This window comes from Chrysoperla carnea, chromosome 2, assembly GCF_905475395.1.
Source record: "Chrysoperla carnea chromosome 2, inChrCarn1.1, whole genome shotgun sequence".
NCBI classification, from domain to species: Eukaryota; Metazoa; Arthropoda; class Insecta; order Neuroptera; family Chrysopidae; genus Chrysoperla; species Chrysoperla carnea.
Genome location: NC_058338.1, coordinates 91,464,506 through 91,487,816, shown reverse-complemented (window position 1 = coordinate 91,487,816; position 23,311 = coordinate 91,464,506). Strand labels below are relative to the sequence as shown.

The 23,311-nt window shown below is 30.7% G+C and overlaps 2 protein-coding genes across 3 annotated transcripts in view; both read left to right on the top strand.

The window, feature by feature from the left end:
• LOC123291876 (integrin alpha-PS1) overlaps positions 1–5,318 on the top strand; it is a 197,583-nt gene extending 192,265 nt beyond the window's left edge. For both annotated transcript variants that reach the window (XM_044872312.1, XM_044872310.1), the window contains 7 exons: positions 67–325; positions 439–631; positions 712–860; positions 2,366–2,607; positions 2,675–2,904; positions 2,997–3,232; positions 4,278–5,318. In XM_044872312.1, coding sequence (XP_044728247.1) covers positions 67–325; positions 439–631; positions 712–860; positions 2,366–2,607; positions 2,675–2,904; positions 2,997–3,232; positions 4,278–4,727 — 1,759 coding nt within the window. In that variant the 3' untranslated portion in view covers positions 4,728–5,318. The remainder of the gene's footprint in view (positions 1–66; positions 326–438; positions 632–711; positions 861–2,365; positions 2,608–2,674; positions 2,905–2,996; positions 3,233–4,277) is intronic.
• A 6,282-nt stretch (positions 5,319–11,600) lies between these two features.
• Positions 11,601–23,311, top strand: part of LOC123291872 (E3 ubiquitin-protein ligase Ubr3) — a 52,719-nt gene continuing 41,008 nt past the window's right edge. Inside the window, exons 1-10 of the mRNA XM_044872305.1 lie at positions 11,601–11,639; positions 11,762–11,992; positions 14,374–14,587; positions 14,901–15,029; positions 16,103–16,235; positions 16,844–17,107; positions 18,709–18,937; positions 20,162–20,341; positions 21,586–21,812; positions 22,538–22,693. Of these exons, the coding sequence (XP_044728240.1) occupies positions 11,767–11,992; positions 14,374–14,587; positions 14,901–15,029; positions 16,103–16,235; positions 16,844–17,107; positions 18,709–18,937; positions 20,162–20,341; positions 21,586–21,812; positions 22,538–22,693 (1,758 nt within the window). The 5' untranslated portion in view covers positions 11,601–11,639; positions 11,762–11,766. The remainder of the gene's footprint in view (positions 11,640–11,761; positions 11,993–14,373; positions 14,588–14,900; positions 15,030–16,102; positions 16,236–16,843; positions 17,108–18,708; positions 18,938–20,161; positions 20,342–21,585; positions 21,813–22,537; positions 22,694–23,311) is intronic.

The following is a 23,311-nucleotide window of genomic DNA, read 5'->3' as shown; positions in this document are numbered from 1 at the left end:
CCGAGTTGATTATCAAAACCCGTTAGAATATAGTTTTTAATAATTTTTCTACTTTCTTTGTTTCAGTTTTTCATTCCATGCATGTTGTCAAATAATGTCGTTAGACGCAAAAACACAATCTGATTTACAAATATTAAATTATACAATTGAAGCTGAAACATTTGCGGGTAATCGAAAATTTTCTCGTGTATGGTTTGGTCGTGATCCAAATAAACCTCATATTATTCATCGGAAAATTGAAATAGTTAATATTACGAAATTTTACTGTGATCAACATACCGTTTATCTGAAAGAAAATACACGAGATATTCTTTCACCGATCAAGGTAAGGAAAGGACACGTTTTGGTGAATCTTAGAGCCATTTCATTCATCGATTTTTGTGTACCCATCTGAGAATACCGTGAAATTTTTTTATAAACTTTGCGTTCTTTTTTTAGTTTCGTTTGAATTACACGTTACAACAACAAGTTCCAAAATATTCCACAAAAACTTTACCAATAATTGATAATTATCCAATTTTAAATCAACAAGAAGCTGAAAAAATCTTTAATGCAACCTTCCAAAAAGATTGTGGAGCGAATGATATTTGTGAAAGTGATATTAATATTGACGCAGCCGTTAATTTGACGAGTAAGTTTTTTTGGAAATTTATTAATATATTAAAATAATGGGACATTTTTCTAAATTTAAGTACTACGTTTATGTTTCAGGATTGGGTGATAAATATATTTTAACGTTGGGTTTGGAAAAAGAAGTAAAATTGATTGTTAAGATTGCGAATAAAGCGGAACCTGCGTATGAAGCACAATTATTTATTTCACACCCGAAAAGTTTAACTTACATTGCCAGTTCAGCAGAGGTAAATATATTCTAGCTGACCCGGCCATGCGTTGTTTATATTGCATTTATGTGAGGCACATGGACTAAATTGAAGTATCAAAAAATATTTGAAATTTAAATACAGCGCCATCTATTAAATACTTACTTAAAAAAAATAAGATTGTTTGAGGGAAATTGTATAACTCTAGTAACTAACTCAACACTTGCTCTAAAAAAAGAAATTGAAACACAGCGCTATCTCTTAAATACTTACTCAAAATAAAAATAAGATTGTTTGAGGGAATTTATATAACTAATAGGTTGGCTGATAAGTCCCCGGTCTGACATATAAATGGCGTCGCTAGTATTAAATGCATATTATTTTTATATAGTACCAACCTTCAAATGATTCGTGTCAAAATTTGACGTCTGTAAGTCAATTAGTTTGTGAGATAGAGCGTCTTTTGTGAAGCAACTTTTGTTATTGTGAAAAAAATGGAAAAAATGGAATTTCGTGTTTTGATAAAATACTGTTTTCTGAAGGGAAAAAATACAGTGGAAGCAAAAACTTGGCTTGATAATGAGTTTCCGGACTCTGTATTTTTTCCCTTCAGAAAACAGTATTTTATCAAAACACGAAATTCCATTTTTTCCATTTTTTTCACAATAACAAAAGTTGCTTCACAAAAGACGCTCTATCTCACAAACTAATTGACTTACAGACGTCAAATTTTGACACGAATCATTTGAAGGTTGGTACTATATAAAAATAATATGCATTTAATACTAGCGACGCCATCTATGTGTCAGACCGGGGACTTATCAGCCAACCTGTTACCACCGCCATCCATTGAAAAAGTGTAGAACTTAGAAGTTAATTCAACCTGTTCTCAAAAAAAGAAAACCCTAAAATTAAGTACTTAAACGAATTATCGTGGACCTCTGTTTACATCTCACAGCCCCTAATTCTTTTTTTCGCTCACATTGACCCTTTGTCGGTCATCGTGAACTACTGGATGTCCATATGGACCACTTTGGGAATCACTGGCTTAAACGAACATCGTGATAAAGGATTTTTATATTTAAAGATTCCATGTCCACATCTCAGCGATTAACCATCCAATCATCAAGTGGATCCAAGTTTTAATTTTTTGGGTAAAAATTACTCTAACAAATGATTTTTATCCAAATCGAAGGCAAAATAAAATTCTTCTATTTTTTGCAATTTTCTTAAAGTGTACCCCTTTTTAAAAACTCGAGAAATACACAAAAGAAATTTGTTTTTAGAATTGTATGAAACTTGGAACATAGGATAATTTTATCCCATTAATATATAAATCAGGTTCATTTGGTGATAAGGATAGTTTTTGAGATATCGCCTAAAATCATGTACGAAAAGCTCAGATATCTTGAAGAATAATCGAACCATCAAATGAGATATATTTTTATTGTGTTTTTGGCCCTAATTCCCCTTCGTAATTCATACAAAATTTCATTAAATATGTTTATAACTTTTCAATAAATTATTATTTCCCAAATTTTTAGGAAAAACAAGTCTTGTGTAATCCACACAATGATTCCATGGTTGTTTGTGGATTAGGAAATCCATTTAAATCCGATCATGATGCAACTGTAACACTTCGATTTGATCCAAAACCAATTAATGATGCGCTAAATGAATTTAAATTTATTGTATTTGCGAATTCTACATCTGTTGAGGATATCAAAAAAGATCCAACAGAAATTTTTGTTTCGATTTTGAAGAACGCTGAGGTCTCAATTAAAGGGTAACGAAAATTATATTTTTTAATACATTTTTATATTTATTTGAATGTTTCGTTTTTATCATTTAAGGTCTGCAACTCGAACGAATATTATTTATGGAGGTGAAATTAAGGGTGAATCCGCAATGAAATATGGAGACGATGTTGGATCAAATGTCACGCATTTGTATCAAGTTGTAAATAATGGTCCTTGGAAAGTGGCTCAATTAACTGTGGAAGTTTTTTGGCCGTATCAAGTTGCAAACAATAAACCACAAGGAAAATGGTTGTTGTATTTAGAAAAACCACCAATTGTTGAAGGTAAAGTTTGAATTGACCTTCAATAGTCTCGATTATATAAATCTGCCGCCTTTTTTTAACCGCTATTAACTAACTTTTGAAATTTATTTCAGCAACAAATGGCGGCGGTGGAGAATGTTACTTAACTGGTGATCAAATAAATCCATTAAACTTAACCTCGCATCCAGGTGCCCAAGAAGCACCTTTGAATTTACGAATGGGTTCGATGTATTCAAACTATCAACAATACCAACCACAAAGAAGGCGAACTCGACGTGATACTGAAGTTATTATCAAATCACACAAAATCACCGATAAAGATGGATTCAAACGAGAAGTAGTGACGATGGTAAGTGCTCTCATAAAAGTTTTGGCGAGTAGTGTTGAATCTATTGGTCTCCCCACGAACCCATATAACGAGCTATAAGCGCCTGCCGTAAGAAGCCAACCTCCCCTCATTCCATTAAGAATCTCTCCACATAAATTAAACTAACAATATAGACCTGTAAATCTACTGCTTATTCAGCTGTTCAAGATATCCATGCATTTTTTTAGCTTGAAACATTCTTTGACTTTGTCTTTGAGTCGAGTACCTCAAACAGAAAATTAACTAGTAAACGCTAGATAGAAGAGTTCCGAAAAATGTTCTAAACCGTGACCGAAATTTGCGATGAATACGATATAGAATTGTGAAAGGCAAGGCTCAAGACAGGCTCGACGTTCGGATGAATGTACCGAATGAATCGATTTGTTTCTTCTGGAACATTTACAGGATCGATTTTTGAATCATCACAATATTTTGTCAAATTTTGCTTGTCTCTTTCCCAAGGAAACTTTCCCAATCAATTTTGCTCGATGATTTCCTTGACATCTGGGTCGACAAGGTTAAACATTGTCGACTTTGTGCTTTAACCCTTTTTGTGGGCCAGGATATCAAAATTGCACTCGAAACATTCGATATTTGCAATGAAGGTGGATTTTCAAATGTCTAAAAATTGCTTCGCATTCTGGCAGTTTTGCCTGTGACAACAGCGATGAATGAACGTTCTTTTCAACTTAGCGTCGTCTTAAAACATACCTTAGAACGGCAATGTTTGATGATTGGCTAAACGGTTAAGCCTTACTCAATATACATCGCGATCTAGATAGAGTTCGATGCGCTTAGAGCTTTGGAAAAGTTTTATGCTGTACCCCGCAGAATTATTAATCGAAAAATAGTGACTTAATATCACGTTTTGACCGAATAAAATGTTCTCTTACTCGAAACAAAAGTTTCTTGTTTTTATTGGTCCAACATAATTAACAAAACTATGTTCACCCCTCCCCACTCCCTTGGATCATTCCTGCACACGGATACGGATCTGAAGAAAGCTATAATTTGCTTTTGTTTTTAGGACTGTAATGCTGGAACCGCAAAATGTATACGTTTCAACTGTACAATATACAATCTTCCACGTTATGAAACAGCTGTCGTTTTAATTCGAGCCAGATTATGGAATTCAACGCTAGTTGAAGATTATCCAAAAGTTGATTGGGTAAACATTCGATCCAGAGCCAAAATTCATATACCACCAGAATATTCTATTCAACAAAATACATCAGACGATGAAGCGTTAGTGGAGATGCTCGCATATCCAGATTTGATCAACCAACAGGATGTCGAACCAATTCCATTATGGATAATTATTTTAGCAATTATTATTGGTTTAATTATTTTAATATTATTTACATTTATTTTATGGAAAATGGGATTCTTCAAGCGAAAACGACCGGATCCAACACTTTCCGGAAATTTGGAAAAACATCATGAAGAAAGTCCTTTCTTGAGACGGCATGAACGCTAATCTAAACTTTTTTTGTGTTTTAATTTATGGTGTAAACTGAGTTTTTTTTGTTGTTGAGTAAAGTGGATGTAATTAGGATGCAAAAGTTGTAAAAAACTTGACTTTTTAAACGTTTTTTGTGTCATGTAAAATACGCATCGTACTTAGTTCGAATTTTCGTATTTATAACATAATTTGAAATTGAATTTTTCCTAATTAGGAATTATTTCAACCACGTTTTACGAATTCGCTTTATTAATAAAAATGAATACTAGTGTGGATGTGTCTTTTAACATATGGGTGCATGAATTTACGAATTTATCGATATCAAGACATTCGAAGTATTCTTCTTCAGAAAAATAGAAGCCATAATTATTCTGCAGGCTGAATAATTGTGTTTACGTAAAAATAATATAAACGTTAATGTTTCGAGAAAGTTAATAAAATTGATGATTTTCTACAAGTGATAGGATACGGCGTATAGGCCTAGGAATAAAGAGCTTAATACAAGATCATAGTTTTGACTTGACTTGTAAGATTTAGAAAATGAATTAGTTCCCTTTATATAATTGGCTCGTAAGTCATCTCAAGAAACTAAAAGTGGAAAATAAAGATTTCAGAAACGAAGTTTAATGTTTTTTTGTGAAATTTATCCATTTATAGCACAAAGTTTTGTGGCTTTTTCGATTTTACCATTGTCGGATATTTATCAGAGAAGTTTTTAGTTTTAGGATTAAATTTACCTGAAAATTTATCAGAAAACGAAATATCCAAAAACCGAAAAAATTTTTTTTGCTGTGATCCGTCCGAATTATCGTGTATACTGTGATCGCGCAGCTTTGTGCTATAATTTAGTTTTCAAAGGTCCAAATATCTTTAAATGAGCTGACGAACAGAAATAATAATCCAGTCGACAGGTTGGAAAAAGTGGGATTAGGTGGAAATAGAACGAAGTTAATGAAATTTTGGAATGTTATTCAGTAATGATTAATTAACTTTTTTAAGTTTTGGACTTCAAGAATTCTGTGCGAAAAGAGGAAGGAGGGCAAACCTGCAAAATTTTCCACCTACCTCTGGTTTTTTTTCAATAATTTTTTTTCCTTACTTTCTACGGCAAAAGCATCCACATACTTTTTTGTAGCATTAAATTTTCTTCAATTTTGACAATTCAAAAATCTTCCGAGATATCGCTTTGAAAAAAAAGTAATTTTTCAAAATTCGCTAAAACCTAAAAAATATTGTATTTATGGTTGCTGGGTATAATAAGTTTATTAGGCAAACATTTTAGTTTCTACAGACACTCTCCTAATACTCAAAACATTACTAGGCAAACATGTAATTTTTTACAGATATTTTTTGCTCTCCTAATTCTTTAGACATGTAATTACTATTTTTAATACATGTTCCCCTAACATTAATTTAAGGACTTTTGACTTTTTCACCACTTTTCTACAAAATTTGTTGTTTGTTGTTTTTAGCCACGAGTACAGGGTATCCACGGGTTAGGGTAACTACGGGAGCGGAGTTCCGCACGGGTCGAGCTAGTTCCACCTTATTTCTTGTTGTTTTTCTTATTGTATTTACGGTTGCTGGGTTACAATCACCAATTTTTGACAAGTTTTTGGTTTTTTTCTATCTGAAATTACCTGTCGGCTGGACTATAATGCCTATAAGTGTGAAATATTTTGGCATTTATTACTTTTAGAAAATCTTTTTTAAAACGTGAAATCCCTATTAAGTTAATAAATATGGTTTATTAAATTAATTTTATTTAAAAATGTTAAATATTTTGAAACTTTTTTGAAAAATTGTACAAACAAATCAATAATTATTATTTATAAAAAAAAAAATTTTGATTATTATATAACTTTAACAATTTTGTAAATAAACTTTTTTTCGTAAAATATAATTAATTAGGTAAATTTTTGAAGTAAGGTTTTGTTAATGTACTTATTGGGCTTGTTTAGCGAAAACGACACGCTTAAATATGGTTAATAAATAGTAAATATTTCTTATTCGTATTTTCGAGATATCAACTTTCGATATTAATAAAATTCTCTGGTGGAAAAAATATTTGAAGAAAGAATAGTCTTAATAAGTCTTAGAAACTCTGAAAAAGCCTTGGGAACTTTGAATGACTATGAATTTCTTAACGTTTTTAGACTGTCTAATTCAAAGTTATCCAAACTTATTAAGTCTAAGTTAGGCAGCCCAAAAACGTTGAGAAATTTAGAGTTATTCAGAGTTCTTAAGACTTTTTCAGAGTTCCTAAAACCTATTAAGATTTATTCTTTCTTCAAATATTTTTTCCGCCAGGGTTTTTTGTCGCTAATTTTAACAATTTGACGCAGGACATAACTCTATTTTCTTCAACTAGATGGAATCATAGTTTAACATTTTTTTCTAACTGATTTTTGAAGTGCTTCGTGTCCGCTGAACAAGCTCATTTTTTATTGTTTATACTTCATGTACAATCATTTTAAGTTCATTTTTTAAAAATATATGAATTTCAAAATGGTGCTAAAATTTCAATTTGGATATCAAAATTTCCACACATTGTCGCACGAAAAATAAAAATCTTTCCTTGTAGTCAGGCAAAAACCTTTATGTGGAACGTTTTTTTGTAACCAAACACGAAAAAGAAAAATGGTTGTATGCGAATTTTAAATATAATCTGTTATTTGATAGGCTGATCCAAAAACACCTGATAAGAGACCAAAAATTTCGTATATTTGTCTATGTACAGTAGTAAATGGTCGTCTTCTTAAATTTATAGTGCCTAGCCTAAACTTTGACTTCAAATTGATGAAATAAATGATTTCAGATCAAGATTCCATTCCTTATATTAAAGTGTATTTGGATCATAGACTTATATTTGTAATCAACACAAATTACATACATAAGTCTATGTTTTAGGCCTATCTTATTATATTCATGAATGATTGGTTGCGTTCAGCCGAAGTGAATCATACTGAAATGAAAAATAGTATAATGGATTATCGAATATAGGGGGTGCCACTTTTTTTAGCGGGCGCTAAGTAAATTGAGATCTCATCTAAGCTAAACGCAGTCATTGCTTCACCATGCGCACTAAATTGTTGTATTGTGCACAGGATATTTATTGTTGATAAGCGAGGTTGCAATCATGGCTAAAATTTATACAATAGTAGGTAATATTAAGATAAATCATATTCCCGTCCCTAAATACAAACCGTCATCTGCTCAGGTTTTTCCCTTATCATTCTAATGTTAAATACATAGAAATGACAAAGACAGACCGTATGGGCAGTATGACGGCTTGTGTTTAGGAATAATCCTGATGGAAAAAAATATTTGAAGAATGAATTAAGTCTTAATAAGTCTTAGAAACTCTGAAAAAGTCTTAGAAACTCTAAATAACTTTGAATTTCTCAACGTTTTTGGACTGTCTAATTCAGACTTAATAAGTCTCGAAAACTCTGAATTAGACAGTCCAAAAACGTTGAGAAGTTTCTATGATATATTAAGACTTATTCTTTCTTCAAATATTTTTTCCAACATGGAAGCCTTTTGTATATATTTTAAATACATATTATACTGTTTATGCTAAAAATGGAAATTTTTTGTGGTTATAATGCTAATTTTTTAAATTGTTGTTAACAATAATCGAAGAATTGGAGCTTTTGGTCACAAATGCGGAAAACAGTAACAATTTTATATTATCCAAAGAACATTCTTTACGCAAAGACATGCTGAGTGAATGCATTCAGCATACTCAGGCCTTCTGAGACAACACTGAACATGAGAAAGGCGTATTTTTTAAGCCGCGTGGTTAAAATTGATTAATATTCATTACTTAGTAAGTCAGTCTATTTGCAGCCTGTGTTTAGACAAATTATTGATTTGTAGCTTATAGCTATGCAATTCTTAGGCCGATAGGCGTTAATAGTTCACGAATTTTAATGGAAAAAAAAAACACAAACCCTCAGCTATTTCATTCTAGCGACGCCTATGAGTCAGTGTAGCAGATTCCGTTATATATTTGATAAAGAAGGTTAACGATACATACAATATGTATCCGATAAATGATGGAAAATCCAGAAATCCTTATTATTTTTGTAAAAATGATTCAAATTTTATACAATGTAGATTTATTAATGAAATATCCGATAAATTAAAATTATGAATAAATTTAAAAAAAATAATATTATTATAATATGCTTTTTATTTTTAGAATTTTAACAAAGTAATTGTGATACATTTATATTTTATAAGAATATAAAAACAATTTTCAATAATTTGTAAAAAAAAATAAATAAATAAATATTTGGATGGTTTAATTAACTTATTTAAATTGTATAGAACTGAAAATCTTAAATAGAAGATACAGGGATGGCGAAAGAGCGTATACATGTATTAAAATAGGCCTTTTCATCATGTCTTATCTCTACACTCCATAATCATATCATAAGCGAAAGTTCAGAGTTCATTTTTTCGGACTGACAGCAATAAGTTGGACTAAGATAGGAGAAATTTGTTATTCATTTTATCTCATTAGTTATAAATCATTTAATCTGAAACATTGAGATTCGCCTGCCGAACGATTCGTGATTTAAAAATGGAAAAGTCTATTGGAATAAATTTCTACAACTAATTAATTTTAATTTTTTTTCTTAAGATTCTTGAAGTGTAAGTCTGGAAAATCTCGTTCCATGCTGAATTAGTTAATTTTGATTTTTATCCGACTACAAAAGAAGAATTTTGTTTTTTCTTTATTATCGCGTATCATTGAAACAGATATATTCGAGTTATGGTTAGATTTCTGTTGATAGGTGGTGTTCTAGAAAACAACATATGACGTTTGTAAAAAATTCAAAGTTTAAAGATATTTACTTTTGACATAGCTTAAATTCAAGGGCACTTGCAATGGCAACAAAAATCTGCCTCAATAAATAAAATCCATCCTGCTGTTTGGACATGTACCTACGTGGTAATAAAGAAAAAATATTAACAAATCCTTTGCAGTCGGATAAAATCATAATTATAGAAATAATTCAGCATGAAAACCGATTTCTTATTCTTGCGCTTCCGATTTTGAAGCCGTTTACGTGCCTTTTCGCCATTCTGTATATATGGGGCTGATGCCAAAATTAAATTTATTTTTATTTTTGAATAATATGGTAGCAGCATTTTATTATAATAATAAATGTATTTATAATAATTAGTTAGTAAATTAAATTCCATCCAAATAAATTTATACTGCCATTAGAATGAAAAATAAAATAAAACCGTATGAAAATTCAAAATTTGAGTCTATATTTATTTTGCGTAATTACTATCCTCACCTATTTTCCTTTTTTTTTTACTATAGATAAAATTTAAAAACCATATAAAACAAAGTGAATTTTGTACCTGATGACGGCAATAAAATTCAAAAAGCTTTATCAAGTGTTCAAATATCGCATTTCCGTTTCTTGTTGCCCCCTCGGTGCTGATAATTATCTTTTCACATATAAGAAAAGAGTGCATAATGATATAGAAGATTAAATTCTAAGAAGAAAGTTTCTTTCCAGTTTTTGGATCTGATATACATTACTAACGACATTTGTTCGATACATTTTTTTCGAAAAACCAGCGGTTATTCGGCAAGAATACAACACAATATACAAAGTTGCTTATGCCTGTATCTGCATAGAGGAGCGTTTCCTGGTAATAAAATGCTTGTTTCGACGTACGATACTACTCTTTTACTTTATTATTGACCATAAAGGTAGGAAAAAAGGAAAATTCTGGAAAATGGCAGATTTTCTTTCGCGGGGTTCGTTTTAGGATTGTGGACACTATTAAAAATTTAAATTTCTAGAGCCCTGCGAAAGGAAGTCTTCCGCCTTTTTTCATGATTCAAAAATGAGATTCCCCTGCCAAACTTCGCGATAACGAAGTCAAATACCTCGGATCTCTTATTAACGATCTTTTGTGAAGAAACACCCGGTACTGTAGACTATTCGTTTGTTTCTTGCTTCGGTGTAGTACACCGAGTGTAAGTAGAAAAAAATAGTGCTATTACAATGTTACTTAAGCGATCCTTTTAAACTTACACCCGGTGTGAATATTGAGCATTAAATATTAAAAACAGAAACAACTCGTTTAGTCATTAGTTTAATTTAAATTGACTATTAATCAGGCGATTTTAACATAAAAAATGAAATGGCAATGAAGGCCATCTATCCCTTTGAATACTCAAAATAAATATTAGCTCCTAACGCGGAATGTGAAATTTTATAAAGTCGTAGGTACATAACGGAGGGTTCTAAAAAATAGCTCATGTTCGTAGCTGAGTTTTTTCTGATAAAAGATATAGTTTTTGTTAAAAATATTCTTTATAAATAAAAAATAAATAAATAAAATAAACAACTTTTGTTCGAAGCAACTTTTTTTTTTGGTAAATGAAATGGGAAAGTTCATCGAAAATCGAATGCAAAAACAATGTTTTTGAAAAAGAAGAATCATAGAGAAGTTTATTTTAGACTTTGTAGAATTTTGTGAATCGATTATAATCGAAATAATATTAGCAACGCAAATAACAAGAAAACTAAATTCAAATTGAGCGGTCAAAATTTAGCTTGAAAATGATTGAGCATATTAAACACAAGATGGAGTCTAAATGCACACATTATAGACAGCAATAAGTCAGAATATTTTTTAGTATTTTGTCATCACAATAATATCATCATACATATTTTCTATGATCACACAATTAGCATAAAAAAAATGAAACAGAAAAACTAGATTAGATTTGTTTGTGAACTAATTTAAAAAAATCCCACTAAAATAATTCATAAATAAAAATGTCTAAATATAAAACAAAACAAAATTAATCGTTTTAAAAAAATATAATAATTTAACATTTTATAATAAATATTTGTGTGCTGAGTGAAGTGTGCAGTTTTTAAGGTGAGACGAGTATCAGGGCCGTGACCCCGGCCAAAATTTTTATTTGAACTCGTTATCACGTTGACATTTTACCAATAAATACATTGAATGTTTCATTAAATTTAATCAAATTTTTTGGATAGAAATCATGGCATCTTCATCGATAGCTCCTTTAGTGTTAATGAAAAAGGGGAAACGTGCAGCTGCACAATATATTCAAGCAGAATGCTCCAATACAACATCACCACAACATTTAAATGAACTTTTAGATTTATTATTAAATCCTGGAAAAGCAATTGATGAATGGGAAACAATTGATTGGTGTAAATGGCTTATGGCTTCAGGTCAAACACCTGATGAATTTGCAAATACTGGTAAGGATGATTCAGAACCGTCAAAAAACATTCTAAAACTATTCCCATTCATTTGTATAGTAATTATTATTGAATTTGCCCTTAAAAAATTCATTTATGATTAGATAAATTTTTCGAAATGACTTATAAAATATGATGTAATCATGTTTATCAAAAAAGTTCGTCAACTTTCAAAAAATGATTATTTCTGCCCTATGTCTTTATTCAGACGAACTTTAAATATTTTTAAATATTAGGATTTAGATATTTCACCTATTTTTCCAAAAAATCACAAAAAGTTTTCAAAGGTTTTTCCCAAAAAAATTTCTGTCGGTAAAATGTTGTATGTAAATAATATCTTGTTACACACAATAAAGCTACGGGGTGTTATAAATTAACGTGTACTTTATTCATAGAGAGAATCTCCTCAAAATTGTATATAATATTTAAAATATTAGATATTATTGAGGCGTAAAAGGCGACACGCTTGGTAAGATTTAGTCGAACCAGATTAAAATTCACAAAATGCAAGGAATTTCTTAGGCGGTCTATACTGGAGATTATTAAACATTATTTTCAAATATTATCTAACTAAAAAAAATCTTAATATATCTAGGGATTTTGGACATATCAGAATCTCAGAAGAATCTGGGAAAACTTTATTGGTGGGTAAATTTACTTTAAAATTTGAGGAGGAATTTTTCATGCTAAAGTAATTCTATTCGTTGATTAACTTACTGAAAAATTAACGCTTTTACAAAAACAATGCAGTTTTTTAATTAATGATAAGGAGTTGATATTTATTTTAAAAAATTAATTCTAAATCAATGCGGGTACGAAAAAACAATATGTAGAATCTCGATCAAACAAATTGGGCCTACTTTAATGGAAAAATAATACAAAAAAGTTTATTATCTTTCTTAAGAATTTTTTTAATTTGACCGTAAGACCTGACTGATTAAAGTGCCTTATTTTCTCGCGTCTATTTCGGAGGGTACAAAAAGATGCATGAATAATATATTATTTGGATATTCATAGACCTTATACCAATACTTTTTTGTGAACCTCACAGTATATGAGGTCATTTCATACTATTGGCAGATCATTTCTAAAACGCAGAAAACTGTCATGTTTGCTTAAGTAATCAAACCCTGATTGCAACCCTCTTTTTGCCAGACAACAGGCCTGATGTCGATTTCATTTCTTTCGTTCAAACTTGAAAATTTGCATGAATTGATAAAAAGATCTGAAATAATATTGATAATATTATTTCAGATCTGTGTAGTTTCTATGACAGTCGCAAGTTATGACGTCACCACTTGCTATTTACCTCTTTTTTTTTTTACATTTAAATCCTTTATATTTTCGTAATTTTTTATGTTATTTAAAAATTGATTTCACACGATGTTTTGACTCGATAACAAACGTCGATTGGGGTAATAAAAAAATTTTAAATAAAATACTAACTACTATTACTGAAGGTACATATACAACATAGCCAAGGCTTTAGTCAGCTTTCTCTAAAATCTTTAGTATTGAATCTAGCATATATAGGTTTCTATTAATTTCTAGAATTCGCCTTTAACTAAAGAACTTCGGCTTTCAAGTCCGTTCAATATACATTGTATGTATATATCGCAGCCAACTTGCTTAATTAGAATTTCAATTGATACCCTTACCTTCTTACAAAACGGAGCCGTTCAACTAGCGGCCTGAATATATTTAGCCATTCAATGAAACAGCTAGACAAATCACTTGGATCGATAACTTTTAACTACTTGCCTAGCCTAGTCATTTAAATTTAGTTCTATTGTCTGACACCTGACGCTGAGATCAACACACTGTCAATTTGGCGTTACATAGCATTAGGCAGGACTATCTCTTTGTGCATATTCTTCAAAAAGTTAAGAAATAAATAAAAAATCGTACCTATATGTTTTGGAATATATGGATTAATTAGATCCTAAAAATCCAATTCATTTGAAAATAATTAATAGAATACAAATAGAATAAAGACACGAAAAGGTTACATATAATTTGATTCACTCACATAGAACAGGAGTGACGGAGTGGGTTACGTCCTAGACCGGATATCTCGAGGACTCGTGTTCGAACCCCAGCTTTTGCGTAATTTTTTCTTTTCTTTCTATTCGTTCAAATGAAAATACGTAATGTGCGTTAAGGCATTGGAGTATCAAGTTTCACTTACATATGTTAAATGGTATAATGTGTTGGGATAGAAAAAGCTCGATTGTACTAATCTACAATGTACACGAAATTGATAAAATAATCTAGGTTCTGGTATCATAAATCGTTTTAAATTGATTCATTTTTATTGAATTCGATAGTATATTTTATCAATAAGTATAGTTGGGAAATATATTATTTATTTTGATTTTTAGTACGAACTTACGATAACGCAACGACATGTGGTTTAGTATGGACACCAAATTTTGTAGCATATAGATGTCGAACGTGTGGCATATCACCATGTATGTCATTATGTACAGAGTGTTTCAAGAAAGGTAATCATCATCGTCATGATTTTAACATGTTTTTAAGTCAAGCAGGTGGTGCTTGCGATTGTGGTGATACATCGGTTATGAAAGAAACTGGGTAAGTATTTCTATAATAGTACCCGGGTTGTTTTAGGTGGAAGAATTTGTTTCATCAAATTTGGTTTGAAAAGCAGGGCGCTGAAACATCCTACGAAGGTTAAATAATCTTTTTAAACCTTCGTAAAGTGCTTTAGCACCCTACCTTTATAAAAATTCGATGAAATGAGTTGTAGGCAACCCATATTTATATATATATATATAAATATATCTGAAACACTTTTAACCAATTCCTCCAAAAGATAATTGCGGTTCTATAATTAATCTAGGACGGTATAATTTTTTAATAACACATTTTTGTATTTTAATTTTAGTTTCTGTGATCGACATGGGCCAAATAAAATAGTCAATAAATCAGCTGCACCTGCAGATTTAATGTGTGTTGCTGAAGCAATAATGCCTCGAATTATTTTAAGACTTATACAACATCTACGAGAACACAGGTAATTAAATTATAACTTGTATTTGTATTGAAATAATATTACGTGTTCAAGAACAGGTGGCTTAGAAGTAACAATCATTTAGGTTAATGATCGCTAATTGGTCGAAAATTTAAGGATTTAAAAAATATAGTATCATTAACTTATCCAATAAAAATTAATTTATGTTTAATTTAAAACGTCATTTCGATTGATAAATTTATTTTTGTCGATATTACTGAAGTTCTTCTCTAATATGCTGTTTTTATAGTCTTTACTTCAAATAACTAAAGTCATTTTAAATATGTAGAAACTAAAATATTATAATCACGACCAATTTACAGTAGTCCAACTGAATTATTTAGAATTGTTAAGAGGGGGGTTGAGGCAAGGATTCCGAGATAATAAAATTAGCTCAGTTATAAGACAATTAATTAATATTATAATAATGAAATTAATGTAAATAATTTAGTAGATTTATATTTCGCATCGTCATCTATTGAAAATTAATATAACTTTAAAGTTAATTCAATTCTATATTTGAAATTGAAACACAGAGCCATCTATTGAATACTTACACGAAATAAAAATAAAATTGTTTGAGATAAATTTTATAACTCTTACCGCCAGCTATTGAATGTTTAGAAAACTTGGAAGTAAAATCAATCCTTAAAATCGCAACAACAAAAATTTACGGTCTCTAATCAAAATAAAAACTATCCTATCTTTTAAGTTTTACCAAAAAATAAACATTTACAAAATTTTATTGAAATTGGTCGTGTGGTTCCATAGCTTAGCGTAAACGAACATCATGACATGGGATCTTTATATACAGAGTGGTTATATACTCTGCAAATTTAAGTTATTTTTTGATTGGTTAACTACAAAACGATATAAAGATATGCGAATGTACGAATTTTCAACTGTGCGCTACATCATCGCAAAAAAAAAAAAATATAATTTAGGTATTCACTATCGACAAAAAAATATTTTAAAATTTAGATTAGTTTTATAGGAACACTGCGTATTTTTAATTACCTTTTATAATTTTCTTTGTTTTTTCTTATAAGTATTTATTTGATTTCTTTGCTTTTCAGTAAAAATGAAAATTCAGAATCGTATAGGATAGCCATTCAAGATGCTGATTCATTTATCACAATGCTATTAGATTTTAATAATATGGGTGCTTTAATGCGGCGAGTTATTACAACAGCACTTACAAACCCACAGGTAAGAAAGTTGAGAAACAAAAAAATGTAACAACTAACAGATTCAATAGGGGATAATCTTGATGCCGAATTAGCCATATTAACCATAAAAATGTAAAATTAGACTTGATACCATGGCAAAATTTGAAAGTGAAATTAAAATTGATTAAAAAACAAAGAAGTAATAAGCAATGAAAGATTACATTCAAAGGTTGTCCACCTCCTTTTAGCAAAAAAAAGTTTTATTTGTAATCTCTATGGCGATATCCAAGTATGACGTCACCAGTAAATATGTTCCTCTTTGTTTATTTAAGAATTTTAAACGTTCATATCTTGCATACTATTAAGATTTTTAAAAACCAACTTCACTTTTCTATTCGTGAAGTGAAAATTCTTCATCTGAAGTGATAAAAAAAAATTTGTCGGATCCCCTATTATTTATTTATTACCCCGTACTTTCTTTTATTCGATCATATTGTAGTGAAAAGGAGTAATTATATCTTATAGTCACAGGGGGATAGAAAGGATCTCTAAAATTAAAGTTTAGAGAATAAATGTAGAGAAACATGACGGTCATGGCTTGAGGAAGAAACGAATCGAAAATTTAAAATTATTATTTTTTCTTTATAGAAATATCGCAGTCTCTTAGAAATACCACAAAATAAAAGTGAATACGCAAAGTATATGGTAGAAAGTAAACGATTATATGAAGAAGCTATAAAAAGTTTACCAAATCCAGATCCACCAGATGATTATAAGGATTGTCCATCACTACAAGAACAATTAGTGCATAAAACATTTTTAGAGGAATTAGTTTTTTGGACTGTTAAATTTGAATTTCCTCAAAAAGTTGTGTGTTTATTGTTGAATATGTTACCAGATCCAGATTATAAGGTAAGTCAAAACACTTGACTAATTAAGGTATTTTGTGAATATTTTTCCTACTATGCATAAAATTCATAATCAAATTTCAAATAGGCAGTTACAAAAATCAGACCTTGATCTACATTTTCTTTTAACTCCAGCGTTTAAGATAAATTGTCAAAAAAAATTAACAAATATATTAATTTTTTCCATTTTTTATAGGCAAATAAAAACTATTTAACAAATTAGCATTAGCACTCTTTAATTGTGTGATATAAAATTTAACGTAGAAGCATATAGCCAGGAAAGACAACTGAAGATCTAGACATTTCTTCTTTAGGATACAGCATCTTTTCCTCTCTAATCTTGCTACAACTAAACACGGCGAGCTTTCGTCTCTGTAAAAGTATCTATTAGCTTATTAGAGTCCACCTCATAGACGTTCCTGACTCAATGTTGAACGCAGATAGGCTTTAATTATTTTCAATTTGTTGAATCTTCGCTCTCAGCTTGGAGATGTCGTTGATAATTTGCAGTATATTCTTAAAGCTATACTAACAATAAGAAATGCTTCTTGCAAGTTATGATTGCACAGATGTAACAGGTCGAATGCGCTTGATTTTTTACCCGACAGCGCGACTCCAAGGAGTGGTAATGTGTTTATCAGTCTGTATGTATGCATGTGTGTTCCTATGTGGCACACTAGAGACTAAACGCGTGGACCGATCTCGATGAATCTTACTTTAATCGATTTTTCTTAATCTTGTGAGTGTCATCGAGATTATGGTAGTAATGAAAATTCAATATGGCGACTACCAGACGTGAAAATTGTGAAAAACAAAAAATAAAAGTCGACAAACTGTGTTAAGTGGGTATCATTGAATAGCTATTAAATAGACAAATCGGTTGACAAGATCAGCTCACGCTTCTGGTCTCTAGAGCGCCACAAAAAAACAGACATACATACATACATAAGTTGAAAATGAAAGTCGACGAACTATGATAGGTAGGGAGGTATCATTGAATACATATTTGAAAATATTAATTAAAAAGTTCAAAAAAAAAAATAAATTAAATCCGACTGCGTTAAATAAAAATTGAAAAGAAAAAACAAGTCTAGTAGTTTACATAGCGACTTTAACAGTCGGGACCTATTAAAATCTAGACTGGCTCAAATATTTCCTATAATTTGTCTCGAAAATTAATTTTTTTGTATCATCAATTTCGGTTAATAGCTCCTTAACAAGTTCTTGGAAAAAATCAACTGTCTTCAAGTCTTTTGAATATTTTTGTGGTAGATTGGTGGCTCCAATTTATAAATAAATTTAAGATGTGTGGGAAAAACCAACTGGCCGTTTTAAAACATTTTTTTCAAATGCATTATTTGCCATACCCTCCGCTAGATCCGGGGCTGCCAAATATAAGCTCGTTTTTTGAGAAAGTACCTTAAAGATATATGCAGGTCCACAGTAACCTGTTGCTTTCAGAAAATAGGTTACTAGGAATTCAAACGTTATTAATAGGTAGAAAACATAAAGATTTCTAGGTATTCCTGGCAAGAAAAAAAACACAAACATGATTTTCCTTAATAAATTAAAAACATTAATATTAATATTTTCGTAATTTTACAGGAAGCATTAACACAAGCATTTGTGTTACATTATAGTAGAATCTCAATGATGCTCGAACGTTCCAGTGATCCTGATACACTCAGTAATCGTGTTGTACATGTTAGTGTACAATTATTTTCAAATGAAAGTTTAGCATTACGTATGGCGGAAAATTTAAATTTACTTCACGTTATGGTCATCAGTCTTAAATATATGATGAGTAATATTCTTATTCAAAACACTTTGCACGGTAAGTCATAATTTAATCACGTGATTCTTATTTTATAAGATAGTTTTTGGTAAAAATGTCATTTGTATTTAAATATTATTCGCCTCCGATTTATATACATAGCATAGTTTAAAATAATCTAACGCCTCGTTTATAAGCCACACAATCAATCTAAGGACTCGATGAGTTAGTGCCGATATAACCTTTCCACGTTAATGATTCAATTCAATTGATGAAAGAAAAAAAAATACAGTCGAATTGATAACCTCTTCCGTTTTTGTTTGAAGTCGGAAAAAGTCAGACCAATAAATCAAATGCGAAATCAGGTTTGTGGCATCTACACAAAAAAGTCAGAACTCTCCATTGACTAAAGCTAGGCGAATAAACGACGTCTTCATTATGGCTTCTATATTAGATAGAAAATTCGACTTCCAGGTTGAACTCTATTTGAGCCAGGCAAGGCATCTATTTCTATAAAATGCTTTGTCTTGAACTATTGATTGATTGACTGACTGGCGAATCAACACATATAATAAAACGCTGATCGTAGAGACCTGAAACATGTAGGGTGTGTTCTTTGTATGACGTAGGTGTCCGATAAGAAATAATTTTGCATAAACATTCATTGACGAAAGACGTGTTTCGTATTTTATTGAAACTCATCGCCTAACGGTGTTAAAAAGTGATAGAAAGTTATTTTGGGCGTGATTTGCATCGAAGTTGATATTCGTCATTTTTGAATTAAATACTTCACCGTAGTCTTTGTTTTAAAGTTGAAATTGCCCAGCAAAGCAGCTGGTTATCTGCTAGTATTTTAATACGAATTTACATTTTGGAAATTAAATTAATTTCTTCGAAATGAATTTGCCTTAGCATAGTTTAACATAATTTAACGCCCCGTTGATAATTCGCATAATTTTGGAAGTCTCTGAAGTAGGGGCGGAAAAGTACTTCCACGTTATTGATGCAATTCAATTGATGAACGAAAAAGTCAGTATTCAGATATCTTCATTGTTCTCCATTGATTGACGTGTTTATGGATCTGTCATTATGCTACGCGAATAAACGACGTCTCAATTATGGAATATAAAATTCGACTTCCAGATTGAACTCTTGACTTGAGCCGGTCACGGTTTATTTAAATACAATCGTAAATTGCGCAAATTAAATAATTTTTGTTGAAATAAATTTGTAAGGCGTAAGTCTAATACTCTGATATATTTTAAGTAAGAAATTATTTTTCAGATCCAAAACATAATTTTCATTTTGTGGTGGATTGTAGTCGGCAAGTAATGAAAGAACATTGTTATTGGCCTTTGGTGTCTGATTTAAATAATGTGTTATCACATAAACCTGTTGCAATAAAGTTTATGAACGATGATGCGTTGTTAGATATGTGGTTCGTGTTTTTATCTATGTTTCAAGGTACGTTTATTTTTACATTTTTGGTTTATTATTTATACAGTACGGCCCTTCGTTAGATTGGATATTAAAAATAATTACAAGTCGATCCTTGTGCAAAAAGATTACTTAAAATTTGGGTAAATGTGCGGAGTAGCGCAAGTTTTGTTCTTAAGGATAGTACGAGCACCTAGGCAATGTTAGATTTATGGTTGAAATTATTTGTACCTTAATTTTCAACTTTGATGATAAAAATTTTTCGATATCTGCCTTGATTTTCGAAATATCGAAAACTGAATAATTAAACAACATTTTTAAAACATTTTCGAAAAATTTTATTCCTACTTTTCGTTTTATATTGTCGAGTTATAACATAATTCAACATCAAAATTGAAAATATACATTTTTTTAAACTTGTGTCCCCATTACCGTGCTCATACATCCTTAATTAATCGGGCTAATATGCTTACTTTTGAAGTCATTTATTTATTTAAATAATCAGGCAACCCTCAGTAAAATTTTCAAAACTGATTTAGATTTAGTCCAACTTCATATAAAAAAAAAATCATGTTTTTTATTTAAAATTGCCTTGGTGTTCGTACATCGTTAAGATGTCTCGTTTTCTTGCTTTTACTTCGTATGGAACTGAAAAGTATTTCAGCGTTGTCTAAAACTACGTTTCGATAACAAATCCATTTACAGAATTTATGTCAATATTTTTATTGTGTCTTTCTATAGAAACTTCTAAAATCGCGAAAAATTTCCACGCTTTCTTTATGTACATTTATTTGCTACTTGCAACTCTAATTTCTGTCACTTTCCGATGCTTTCTCAAAGTAGGCGGTGGGTGAAATAATTTTGATAATTTTCGTGGTTTAGGTGGTAATATCTTTGTGTAAGAGCCTAAATGGCCGAGCGGTCTAATACGTTAGTCTTAGAACGTTGGACTATTTAGACATAGGTTGCGGGTTCGAATCCAGGCAGCGGCAGTGTGAACAATTTATAATTAATGAGAGTGCAGAATTGATCACATTGTCGTCGCTTGGATAAGAACAAAGTAACCGACTCCATCCATATCAAAAATGTAATTGTAAATATGTTTGTAATTGAATAAATAAAGATTTACAAATAATGATGTGGGTGCCCTCCGTGATAAGGCGTATGTCATAAATACGGAGGTTAAACCCCCATTATTATTATTATTATTATTAGTATTATTATTATATTATCTTTGTGTAATTAATTTAGTTATTTAATTCGATTTTTAGGCATGAACGTAAATATACGTGAATTGGATCATCACGTTGAATTCGAACCAAATACATATTACGCAGCATTTAGTGCTGAACTTGAAGCCAGTGCGTATCCAATGTGGGCATTGGTATCACATTTAGTGGACAGTTCAACTGTTGAATATACTAAACGTGTGCTAAATAGTTGTTTAACAGCTCTACAAGAATGGTTGGATGCTGTTAGTTTTACTAATCATAGTGTGGTAAGTAATTCATCTTTTATTAATTCTCTAAGCCTGGCTTTAGACCTATAGTCACATGTAAATAAACTTTTAAAAGATAACTTTTTAGTTCTATATTCATATATAGAACGTGGGACATCACGGGTTTTTTAAAATGATAAATACATACATACTTGAAACTTGGTGAGTGACTTTCTTTTCACGAGTCTATAAAACTTTCCTCTACTATTTTTTTTCGAAAAGGTTGCGTCTTCAAATGAGCATGATGATGTCATATTTGAGTCATCGTTCTGGAATAACGCAGCAGGGAATTTGTCGGATAGTATGACCGACTAATTTAATAATTATAAAACAAAAATTATTTTGTCCGGCAGAAATACTGCATCGATGAGCTTGTAAACCACCTCGCCGTACTTAGGTGTTTTTGTTTTTCAATACTTACATGGTTCACTTTTGCTGAATTGTTCAATAATTATTAATTTTATCAAGTGGCCATAGTGTCCGACAAATACCCTGCTGCGTTTTTTAAAAACGATAACTCAAATATGACATCATTATGCTCATTTGAAAACGCTGCCTTTTCGAAAACAAATCAGAGGAGAGAGTTTAGTAGACTCGTCAAAAAGAAGCCACTCACGAAGTTCATTCAAGAATGTATTCATCATTTAAAAAAATCGTGGTATCCCAATATTAAAAGTCTCAAAAGTAAAAAACTCGACTGTAATATTTATCATACTTATTTCTAGGATGATTGTTATCAAGTATCATTTCATCTTCCACTTCATCGATATTTTGCTGTTTTTATGTGTCAAGCCATTAAAATGCAGGGTGTTTCATTACGTGAAGTTTTACCAAGCTCAGATATTTTACATCTAATCATGATGCATCCGTTGCGTGTTCAGGTGAGTCTTATTTCATTTTCCTTAAATATTTTTACGATATTATTACTGATTTCGAAAATTTTTACACAAAGGTTGCACTAAGCTAAATTTATAAAGACGTGTAAAGTATTATTTTATGGTTTAATGATCAAATTTGGATTGGTATTAATGCCATTTTTTATTAAAATATTGTAAAATGCTTTCTTGCCTCTGGTTTGGAGATTTAATGGGTAAAAAAAAAAAAAACTAAAAATAAAAAAATTATACAATAAATTATGCTGAATATTTTACATATCTCGAAGGGACACTAGCATTAATGGGAATGAATCCGCAGACTCGTTCGCATAAGAGGTGTCGTCTCTAACGCCCCTTTCATCTTATCTGTCATTCACATAACAAATTGCTCCATGATTAACCGAATCAAGTAATAACTACAACAAGCCTATCTTGATTACTGGAGCTTTGGGCAGGGCATGCGACAGGCAAAACTGTGTATAATCATACCTATGCTATTCGACTGTGATTGCCTAAAACTCATTAGAGCACAATTGAAAAAGGTGGTGGGGCTCTTGACAGGACACTGTTGATTGAACTACCATCTTCAATAACATGGAAATCTCTGATGATCTTACTTGTAGG